Source organism: Emydura macquarii, unplaced genomic scaffold (assembly GCF_026122565.2).
Source record: "Emydura macquarii macquarii isolate MOO-44397 ecotype Brisbane River unplaced genomic scaffold, CSIRO-AGI_Emac_v2 contig_796, whole genome shotgun sequence".
NCBI classification, from domain to species: domain Eukaryota; kingdom Metazoa; phylum Chordata; order Testudines; family Chelidae; genus Emydura; species Emydura macquarii.
Genome location: NW_027130933.1, coordinates 151,705 through 162,839, shown reverse-complemented (window position 1 = coordinate 162,839; position 11,135 = coordinate 151,705). Strand labels below are relative to the sequence as shown.

General features: G+C 67.6%; 1 protein-coding gene across 1 annotated transcript; it reads right to left on the bottom strand.

The window, feature by feature from the left end:
* Positions 1 to 3,145: 3,145 nt before the first annotated feature.
* Positions 3,146 to 10,925, bottom strand: BGN (biglycan). The gene is made up of 8 exons (XM_067543185.1): positions 10,740 to 10,925; positions 7,172 to 7,423; positions 6,441 to 6,553; positions 5,716 to 5,929; positions 4,662 to 4,772; positions 4,185 to 4,278; positions 3,770 to 3,908; positions 3,146 to 3,343 (listed from the first exon to the last, which is right to left on the bottom strand). Exons 2-8 carry the CDS (start codon positions 7,416 to 7,418, stop codon positions 3,146 to 3,148), a joined length of 1,116 nt encoding a protein of 371 aa, XP_067399286.1. The 5' UTR covers positions 7,419 to 7,423; positions 10,740 to 10,925.
* Between the last annotated feature and the right edge of the window lie 210 nt (positions 10,926 to 11,135).

The window sequence follows — 11,135 nt, the reverse complement described above, 5'->3', positions numbered from 1 at the left end:
ACAGGCTGGCCTGACCTCGAGGGCCCCCACCCCGACTCCTGTGTGGTGGGGTCCCTGTAACCCCAGCAAGGCTGGCCCAGGGTTCCTGGGGTTCGACCCCCAACTGTGCCGTGGTCCCTCAGGGCAGGGCTGGGGTGTCCCCACTGCGGGTGCGAATTCCTGCCCCACTGAGCAGTGCAGACACTGCAAAGCCACACAGTGTGCTGCACAGACACCGACACGCACCCTCACAAAGGAAGAAAAGCAAACACCCCGCGCTGCCCCCGCCCGGCCCCACACGGCGTCCGTGGGGTGGGAGGGAGGCTCACAGGCCTGGCCGCGCTGCAGGGACGCAGGGTCAGACACTCGCTCTGGCAGTGGCCACATGCCCCCGGGGGGCCCCTTGTCTGCCCAGCTGCTCACTCAGTGCACCCGGCCCCGGCCCCGGCCCCGGCCCCGGCCCCGGCCCTGCTCTGCTCAGTGTGGCTCCCGGGTGCCCATCTGGCTCAGCTCGGCTCGGCTCAGCTCAGTGCAGCTTGGCTCGGCTCGGCTCAGCTCAGTGCAGCTTGGCTTGGCCCGGGTCCCCTATGGCTTGGCTCGGCTCAGCTCCTGGGTCCCCTCTGGCTTGGCTCGGCTCAGCTCGGCTCAGTGCAGCTCGGCTCGGCTCGGCTCGGCTCGGCTCCTGGGTCCCCTTTGGCCTCCAACCGCGGCTGCTCTGTCCTTAGCTCGGCTCCTTCTGCCAGGCAGCTCAGCTCACATGGGGGGGGGGGGGGGGGGGGCCCCCCCCCCCCCGCCCTCCTGACTCCCTCATTGGCCAGCCACCCTGTCAATCAGGCTGACCTGAGTTGGCCTCTCCCCGCTGGCTCTGGGGCTGTCTGTCTGTCTCAGGGTCCTGCTTTCATTGAGGGGCGAACAGACCGACGGACAGACGGACACGGGGCTGTGCGGACGGACACGGGGCTGTGGGGGATGGGCAGAGCCGGCTCCTGGCACCAGGCTGCAGCCCCCCTCCCGGCTCAGCTGGTACCAAGGTCACAGCTGCAGAGATCCTGCCCCTCTGCGACCCAGAGCAGGCCCCGGCATCAGGGGACGCGTCCAGCAGGAGTCCTGAGAGCTCGCTGGGGGGCTGGGCGGGGTTCAGTGGGGGGAATGCCATGGGCAGGGGGCAGAGCCGGGGGTGCCGTGGGGCAGGGGGCGAGTGGGGGATGGTGGCAATGTCTCTCTTTTCTGGTCCCAAATCGGTAACTTCTGTTGCCGTAACAACAGTGCCATCTGCCCCCGGCTCCATCTGCCCTTGGAGCTGGGTCAATTTGGGCGCTTGGTTCTCCCGGCCCAGTGCCCTGGCCCCCTATGCTGGAAAAAGAGGGGGGCTGGATCCCAACCATGGAGACATGCCCCAAGCCAGCCAGCCCCTGCCCTGGGGCCAGATCGGGGCCAGCGCCCCCTACGGGGGAAAGGCTCCACCCCATTCCCGCAGCCCCATGCACCGCAGGTGGGGGGAGCCACTGAGTCTGACGCCGTCCCAGGCGTTTCTATTGCACTCGACTGCCCACCGCGGAGGAACCGGTGCCGGGGGCGCTGTGCTTGGCAGAGGGGGTGGGGAGAGCTGTGAGGACGAGGGTCCCTGCTGGGGGATGGCGCACGGCTGCCCCCTTGCCACCAATTCCTGGCTGCAGCTGAGGGAATTGGGCGGTGCACGCGCCAGCACGTGCCTGGATCGGGGCCCAGCCGTGCCGTTTGGCAGCAGGAAGCTGGAATCCAAGGGGCAGCACACGGGGCAAAGCAGGAATTTCAGGATCTTATTTTTGGTGGCTTGGTCCAGCCTCGCGACGGGTTCCCGGGAGCTTCTGCACACGCGCCTGGGAGCCCTGAGCAGGAAACGGGTCACGGGCAGCAAGGGCCCGCGCGCTCGGTCTGCACCAGGGTTCACCATTTCACCTCTGCACTGCTGGCCTTTGCACGTTCGCACGAGTCGTTCGGCTCATTTCCCGTGAGCTTTTCCCAAATTCTTTGCAATATTTTCAGGGCTCGTTTGCAAATTGCTCCAGAATCTGCCGCAGTTTCCTGGCTTTTCTTCGACAACTGCTCTGCGTTTGCTCGGAGACGGTTACAAGCTTTTTTTATGTCTTTCTTTTTATTTTGCAAACTGTTTTCAGTTTTCTTCATGACTTTGGGGGGGGGGGGGGGGGGGGGGGCAATTTTCTGCGCGCGTGTGTGATCTTTTTACGCAAATTTGGAACAATTTTAAAAATTCACCTGTGCAGTTTTCCCCATGACTTTGTTTGGCAAAAATTCCTGGCATTTTCTCATGAATTTCTAACATTTTTGCAAAGCGGGCGTGCATTTTCATTGAGACGTGTCCGGTTTTTCCCCAAAACATTGTGCCCTGTGCCCTCTTCCCTGCAAGGGCTTACATTTTATTTTGCAATTTTCCCAATGACTTTTTTGCAAAATACTTGTTTATATTAATCCAAAATTGTTACTTTTCTTGCATTTTCATTCAAAACTGTAAAGTTTTGTGGGGTGGAGTTTGCAGGTCGATACAAACGGATTCAACCTTCTCTTGCAGCAATTTTATTTTTTTCTAAACTTTTCATGCAAATTTGGTTCTAATTTTCTGTCAGATTTTTTACAACTTCTCCCCCGACGCTTGCAGGGCAAAATAGTCTCGTCTTTTCATGCAACCGTTTCAAACCGTGCAGCGTTTGCCGCGCTTTGCTCACGGTCTTCGCCTTTTCTCCTCATGCTGCAAAGTCTCCTGCAGATTTTTTTTTTTTTTGTGCCAAAATTGTTACAAATTTTGTCCATTTCCCTGACATTTTTTGCGTTTTCTCCCTCGTGGCTCGGGATTTTGTCACGTCCCCCCAATGGACTCTGAAAAATTTCTGCCCCGTTTTCAGAATTGCAAAATTCTCCCGTTTTGGGGCCCAGCCCTGGTGCTGCCCCCCCCCCCCCGCCCCGGTCCCAGGTTTGGGGGTTTTGGGAAACTGCTCAATGATTCGTGGTAAGATCCCAATGGCCCCGATCCTGCCGACGCTGGGGCACGTGTTTGGAAGCTAAATGGGGGGTTCCCCACTTCCCCCCAACCCTCCCCACTACTCCCGATTGCCCCCCCGCCACCTCCCCACCCCCACCACCTCCCCACCCCCACCCCCTCCCCAGCCCCTCATTTCTTGTAGTTGCCGAACTGGATGGCCAGGCGGTCGCTGACGCAGCGGAAGGCGGCCGGCTGCACCTCCCAGTAGGGGACGGGGTTCCCGAAGAGGCTGATTCCGTTGTAATAGGCCCGCTTCACCCCGAACCCCACGGGACAGAAATCGTTCACCCCCACCTGCGTGATGTTATTGGCGTGCAGGTACACCACCTAGGGCAGGGCAGAGAGTGGAATGAGGGAGTCAGCCAGCAGCCCCAGAACCCCCAGCCCCCCAGAACCCTTAACCCCCCCACCCCATCACAGCGCCCCAGAACCCCCACCCCAGCCCCCAGAACCCTCAGCCCCCCCACCCCAGCCCCCCAGACTCTCCACCCCATCACAGCCTGAGACCTCCACATAAGCCCCCAATGCCCATCTGGGGGCAGGGAGAGTGGGGGTTGAAGGGCGAGTTTAGCCAGCCCCCCTCAGAGCCCCCAACACAGCCCCCCACCCCCCACCTGAGGGAGGCAACAGAGGGGCTCATGGGGGGGCTCATGGTTGGGGAGGGAGGAGGAGAACTTCCCATAGGACCCTCTGCCCCCTTCGCCCCCCACAGCCCGAGACGAGGCCCCCCAGGCCGGGCCGGCCCTGCCTCACCTGCAGGAAGCGCAGGCCGGGCAGGCCGGGGGGCACGCGGGGCAGCCGGTTGTGGTCCAGGTGCAGCTCCCGGAGCGCAGGGACGAAGGCCAGGCTTCCGTTCTCGATCATCCGGATGGCGTTGTGCCCCAGGCCCAGCCTGCACGGGAGGGCAGAGGGGTGGGCAGGCAGAAGGAGGAGGGGCAGTTGGGAGCCCATGGGTCAGATGGGGAGCCGGGGGGGAGGTGAGGGGCAGTTGAGGAGTCAGGGGTCAGTGGGGGCAGGCGGGGGACAGTGGGGGGCAGGTAGGGTGTCAGGGGGGCAGGTAGGGGGTCAGGGGGCAGGCAGGGGGCAGGCGGGGCAGGCGGGGGGCAGGGAAGGCAGGGGGGGTCAGTGGGGGCAGGCGAGGGGCAGGGGGGGCAGTGGGGGGCATTACCTGGACAGCTTCCCGTAGCGAATCAGGTCTTCCAGCTCGATGGCCTGGATTTTGTTGTGATCCAGGTGCAGTTCGTTCAGGGTCTCAGGCAGGTCTGGGGGGCAGAGAAGGGGGGTGTCAGCTGCATCTGCCCGAGGGTTGGGGGCGGCAGGTTCCATGCAGGGCAGACTTGGGGAAACCCCAGGAGCCCCCCAGGAGGGCAATGGGTGGGAGCCGGGTTCTGGGAGGAGGCTGTTGCTGCTGGGGGGCAGCGGTGGAGCCCTGAGCCCCGTCTTTCCCCCCCCAGCCATAGGGGGGCCCCCGTGAACTGGGGAGCAGGGGGCATCCCAGATGTGGGACGGGCAGAATTGGGCAAGGGGAAACCAGGGGAGCAGGCAGCAGCTGGGGAAGGCAGGGGCTGGACGGGGATATGGGGGGCTGGGGGAAAAGCGGAGGTCGGGGTCTGGGGGGCAGGCCGAGGGGCTGGGGGACAGTTACCTTTGGGGACACCCGTGAGCCTGGCCTCCGAGATGCGCAGATAATTCAGCCTCAGGCCGTCGAAGGCACCAGGTTCGAAGCCGCTGTTCTCCAAGGGGTTGCCCCCCATCTCTGCGGGGGGGAGGGACCCAAGTCACCCACAGCTCAGCCGCCGGGGGGCGCTCTCCCCTGGCCGTCAGGGCTGGGCGCTAGGGAGCGTTGTGGGGCAGGCAGTGGGGCGGGGGTGCTCCCCCTGGTAGGGAGTATCGGACCCAGTGGTAGGGGCGCCGTGCTGCAGGGATACTGGTGTAGACAGGCCCGTCGGATTTATCAGCAGGATAGAAGGCGGGAGGTCGGGGCGATGGGCCCCCGTGGGGCGGGCGGCGGGAGGCCGGGGCAATGGGCCCCCGTGGGGCGGGCGGCGGGAGGCCGGGGCGATGGGCCCGCGGGGTGGGAGGTCGGGGCGGCCCGCGGGGCGGGCGGCGGGAGGCCGGGGCGATGGGCCCGCGGGGCGGGCGGCGGGAGCGGGGCGATGGGCCCGCGGGGCGGGCGGCGGGAGCGGGAGGCCCGCGGGGCGGGCGATGGGGGGCGATGGTGCGCGGAGGCGGGGAGGCCGGGGCGATGGGCCCATGTGGTGCGGGAGGCGGGAGGCCGGGGCGATGGGCCCGTGGGGCGGGCGGCGGGAGGTTGGGGCGATGGGCCCGTGGGGCGGGCGGCGGGAGGCCGGGGCGATGGGCCCATGTGGTGCGGGAGGCGGGAGGCGGGGGCGATGGGCCCGTGGGGCGGGCGGCGGGAGGTCGGGGCGATGGGCCCGTGGGGCGGGAGGCCGGGGCGATGGGCCCGTGGGGCAGGCGGCGGGAGGCCGGGGCGATGGGCCCATGTGGGGCGGGCGGTGGGAGGTCGGGGCGATGGGCCGTGGGGCGGGAGGCGGGAGGTCGGGGCGATGGGCCCATGTGGTGCGGGCGGCGGGAGGCCGGGGCAATGGGCCCGTGGGGCGGGCGGCGGGAGGCCGGGGCGATGGGCCCGTGGGGCGGGCGGCGGGAGGCCGGGGCGATGGGCCCGCGGCCCGGCTCACCGATGCAGTTGACGTTGGCCAACCCCCTGAAGACGTCCTTGGGCACCTTGCGGATCCGGTTGTCGTGGATGCGCAGCTCCTGCAGGGAGGGCGGCAGGCTGCGGGGAATCTCCGCCAGCAGGTTCTTGGAGATGTAGAGCTTCTGCAGCCGGTGCAGGGGGCTGAAGGCCTTCGCGTGGACCCGCGAGATCTTGTTGTTCACCAGCACCAGGGCCTGCGGGCGGAGACGGGCGAGCTGCACACCAGGCGGGGGCTGCAGTCCCGGCCTCTCCCAGCGGGGAGCGCTGTGGGGGGCAGGGTGGGGGTGCTCTGCGGGGCGAGGCAGTGTGGGGCAGGGTGGGGGTAGGGCAGGGTCCTTTGGGGGGCGAGATGCTGTGTTGTGGGGCGTGGTGGGGCATCAGGTGGCAGGGCGCTGTGGGCTGTGGCAGCGCGCTGTGGGGCAGGGTGGGATGTGGGGGGGTGGGGCGCCATGGGCCAACGTGGGGTGCAGGTGGGCCAGGGCACTGTGGGGCAGGGTGGGGTGTGGGGAGTCAGGGCGCCGTGGGGCAGGATGGAGTGCAGGGGGCCAGGGCGCTGTGGGGCAGGATGGGGTGGCTAGGGTGCCGTGGGGAAGGGTAGGGTGCGGGGGGCAGGGCTGGGTGCCGTGGGCAGGGTGGGGTGGCCAGGGCGCTGTAGGGCAGGGCGCCGTGGGGCAGGGCGGGCGCCGTGGGGCAGGGCAGACCTACGTAGAGGTGATGCAGCCCCTTGAAGTCGTCCTGCCGCAGCTCCGAGATCTGGTTGTTCTGCAGATCCAGCAGCTTCGTGTCGGGGCCGATGTCCCTGGGCACCGACCGCAGGCCTGGGGGAGGAGCCGGGCAGGGGGTCAGCCGGGGGCACCGGGGACCCCCCCGAACTGGGGTCAGAGACGCTCATGCAGGGGAGAGACCCATAGTCCATGTAGTGACCCACGGCCCGCCCGGAGCCTCCCCCCGCTCCAACCACTAACCCCCCTCCCCCCGGAGCCGGGCGAGAACCCAGGCATCCTGCCCCCCCCCCGCTCCAACCACTGAACCCCCCACCCCCCCGGAGCCGGGCGAGAACCCAGGCGTCCTGCTCCCCACCCGCTCCAACCACTAACCCCCCTCCCACCCGGAGCCGGGCAAGAACCCAGGCGTCCTGCCCCCCCCGCTCCAACCACTAACCCCCCACCCCCCCGGAGCCGGGCGAGAACCCAGGCGTCCTGCTCCCCCCCGCTCCAACCACTAACCCCCCACCCCCCCGGAGCCGGGCGAGAACCCAGGCATCCTGCCCCCCCCGCTCCAACCACTGAACCCCCCACCCCCCGGAGCCGGGCGAGAACCCAGGCGTCCTGCTCCCCCCGCTCCAACCACTAACCCCCCACCCCCCGGAGCCGGGCGAGAACCCAGGCGTCCTGCCCGCCCCTGCTGCAGGCGCGAGCCCCGACGGCCGGGCGCACCCAGGTCCGAGCACTGCACCACGTGCAGGTGGCAGTGGCAGCCGAAGGGACACAGCCCCCCGTAGGCCGGGATCACGTCCTCGAAGTCGGGGAGCCCCGAGGTGGGGGAGACGCCCGAGGCCTCTTCCTCGTCGCCCGGCGCGGGCCCGTCGTCCATGAAGAAGTCCCAGAAGGTGCTTTGCTCGAAGGGCGGCGCCGGCGCCCAGGCCGGGCCCAGCAGAGCCGCCAGCAGCAGCGTGGGCAGCATGGGGGCTGCGGAAGGGGAGAAGCGTGTTAGGGGGCGCACGAAGGTGCCAGGCCCGGCTGCGGCTCAGATAACGGCTCCCAGAGCTCGGCCGAGCCCCGGTGGACCCGGTAGCCGGCCCGTCCATCAGCTGGGGCCACAGCCCGGAGGTTCCCGGCCCACCCCGGCCCTGGGCACAGCCGGACAAGCCGGCAGGCAGCAGAGCTGCGTCCCCGGTGAAGGGCCGGCCGGCCGGCCGGATGGGGCCCGAGTCACCCCGAGCCGCCCCCGGGGAGAGGCCGGCTCCCGGTGTCGCTCGCGCTCGGGTTTCTGCCCCAGTCGCGGCCCCAGAGCCGCCACCCCTCCTCCCCCGTTTACACAGCCCGGGATCGCAGCCCTTGGGCCTGGCGTTGCCCGAGGGACCCCCCCGGCTCCCCCCGCTCTGTGCCAGCATGGCAGCAGCCCAGCCCAAGGGGCCCATCCTGCAGGGCCCCATTCCTAGATCAACACCTCTCAGCTAGGACTCCTGGGTTCTCTCCCCAGCTCTGGGGGGGCAGTGGGGTCTGGTGGGTAGAGCGGGGGGCGGGGTGCAGGAGTTAGGACACCTGGGTTCTGTCCTCAGCAGTGAGAAAGGAGCAGGGTTCACCCTGCCACCAACCCGTGCCTCAGTTTCCCCATCGGTCCGAGCAGGCAGGCGTTATGCGCGTGCCGTGTCTGCAGCGAGGGGCCAGGGCCCTGCAAGCCAGCTGGCCGGCCAGACGTCTGCGGGGAGCTGTTACCTTTGGAAGCGAGCTGGGCCCATGGCGTCGCATTTTCCACGGTTCCCCTCCCGCCTGGCTGGCACCGCGCCCGCGGGGGGGTTCTAGCCCCCGTCCCGTCCCCAGCCCAGCTCTGCTGGGAGCTGGAAGGCGCCGCATGGCCGAGCCAAGGGGCAAAGGAGAGAGACCAGCACGCCCAGGATCCCCCACTGAGCCCCACTGCCCCCCTCCCCACAGCACCGTGCCCCCCAGCGCCCGGCCCCGCCTGCCAGGGCATGGCCTGGCTCCTTTCTCCCCAGCTGGAGCCAAGCCTGCCTGCCGCCAGCGGAAGGTGGCTCTGGCTGTCGGCTTTGACTCAGACCGGCGCCGGGGGAGGCCTGGTGCCAGGGGGCGGGGGGGGGGGGACACTTAACTCATGTCCCATGTGGGGGAGAGGGACGCAGCTGGAGGCATGATTCAGGCCCAGCCCCATGGTGCAGCAATGGGGGCAGGGCCGAGTTATGAGCTCAGTCAGTTCCCTCTAGGTCAATCCGGAGTCACTCCTGATTGTGCTGGGGGCAGGGCTGGGCTCTGAGCTCAGCTCCCATGGGGTCAATCTGGAGTCACTCCTGATTGCGCTGGGGGCAGGGCCGGGGTCTGATCCCCCTACATCCAGATGATCCCATCTTCTGCCGTGAGGCTCCCGCCAGCAATTCCAGCCGCTGGTGTCCCCCAAACCCCCACAGCCCCCCCCCCCCCGCGCCCACAGGAGCGCGGCTGTGGCTGCAGCCGCGGGAGCAGGAGGGTCACGCCCAGGGGTTTGGAACCGGAGCGGCCTGAGGGGGCTGGGGCCGAGCCAGGGGGGCCGGGCCCATCAGACCACAGAGCTACTGCCACATCCTCGCCAGGCTAAGGGGGGGCTGTGCGCAGTGGGGGGGCCACTCAACTGACTGCAGAGGGTCAAGGCTGGATCCTGACTTCAGTAACAGAACCCAGGCGTCCGGGCTCCCTGCCCCACCCCCACTCTAAGCTTCCAGAGAGCCCAGGAGTCCTGAATGCAGAGCACCACAGTGTGCTCAGTGCCATTCCCCGCCCGCGTCCATTGCTGTCTGCATGGGACACCGCGCCAGGTGCTGCACGCCCAGAGCCACGGAGAGCGACAGCCACTGGCTCCGAGAGCTGAGCAGACGAAAGCTGGGTCACTGCCCCATTTCCCAGCTGCAGCCACTGAACGACAGGGCCAAGCAGCCTGTGATGGCACCAGGAAGGGAACCCAGGCGTCCTGGGCTCCGGGACAGCCCTGGGAAGGGAACCCAGGCGTCCTGACTCGGTGCGGAGAGCAGGGTGACCCTGGGGCTCCGCTCTGGGCACGGTGCCAGGGCTGACTGCGCAGCAGATCAGCTGTGATGCCACCTCACCAGCCCTTCTGCCAAAGGGCCACCTACCCCTCGGGCTGGGGGCGGGTCCCGGGGGGGTGTCCCTGGAGTCAATAGCAGTCAGGAAAGGGACGGAGCAGCAGGGAACCCAGGTGTCCGGGAGTGCCCAGCACATGGGATGCCTGGGATGCTCCTCAGCATACGGCTTGCCAGGACTCCTGGGTTCCATCCCCGGCTCTGAGAGGGGAGTGGGGGCCAGTGGTTATATTGGGGGATGGGTGGGGACCAGGACTCCTGGGTTCTCGCCCCAGATTAAGACCTAGGAAGGGGGTCGAGTCGGGCACACACGGAGACCCTGTGCCTGGATGTGCGCACCATGGCTTGAAGCCAACGGAAGGGCTGCAAAGGGAACCCAGGCGTCCTGGTTCCCAGCCCCCCGGCTCTAACCACTAGACCCCCCTTGCCCCAGCCCAAGCGTCTCAGCTCCGCTGGGGCTCTGTGGCCGTCAGGGAGGGTTTCCCTTGGCACCGTAGCCTGACACCACTGGATTGAGGGTGGCTCACGCAGCCCACCACAGTCCAGGAGCCCGGACTCCTGGGTTCTCTCGCCAGCGCCAGGCGGCAGGCGGGTCTAGTGGTTAGAGAAGGGAGCTGGGAGCCAGGATGCCTGGGTTCTGTGCTGCAGGGGAGCGACTCCAGATTTCCAGCGCTGGGGCTGGATGCGACCCGCCCCGTGATGCCCCGGCAGCTTGTCAGCCGGGTGGGAAACTCTCCGCCCGCTCCTTCCCCCAGCGCCAGAGGAAAAACCGACAGATTCTGTTTTCCGTCCCTTCAGCGCCTGCCAAGACAAACGGACCTGGGGGCGCAGCGGGACGGACAGCTCCACGGCCGTCGCCCCCGCACACAGGCTGCGCCCCCCAAAGCCAGAACCCGGGATCCAGGGAGCCGGGCATTTCCCCCAGTGAATGCAGGTTGAGCCCCGGGGGAAAACAGAACCCAGGAGTCCTGGGAACTGATGCTGGAGGAAACCCCACTGGATAGAGACTGCCCCCCAAGAAACAGAACCCAGGAGTCCGGGGAACTGGTGCAGGGGGAATCCCCCCAGCCCGTGTCCGCTGGCAGAACCCAGGAGCTCGGAGAGCGGGTGTGGGGGTCGATCCGCTTTGGGGCCACTCAGCACCCCAAAAGTCCCTCCAGTTTGCTGGGTCCGAGTCCCCCAAGAACAGGCCCTACCTTGGGGTGATTCCGCTGGAGGGTGAGGCCTTTTTCGGGGTGTCTGCTCCGCTCTGCCCTGTCCCACGGGCCCCTTCCCTCACCGTCCTCCGGGCAGCGGAGAAGTGGCAGGACAGACGCTGCCGGCGGCGCTGTGGGTCTGGCTGTGTGGAATTCACTCGCTGGGCGCTGGACACCGGACGCACACACGCCTGCCTGCGCGCACGCACACACACACACACACACACACACTCGCACATCTGGATCCCATCAGCCACCTGCCAAAAAAGCCAAATCAAAAGCTGGAGGCTGGGAAAATCGAACTCCACCGAGACCTGGGGGGAGGGGACTGAACCCCCTGGGGGGCAGGTTCTGGGGGGCAGGGGGAGCTGGGGGGAGTCTAAGCCCCACTTGGGG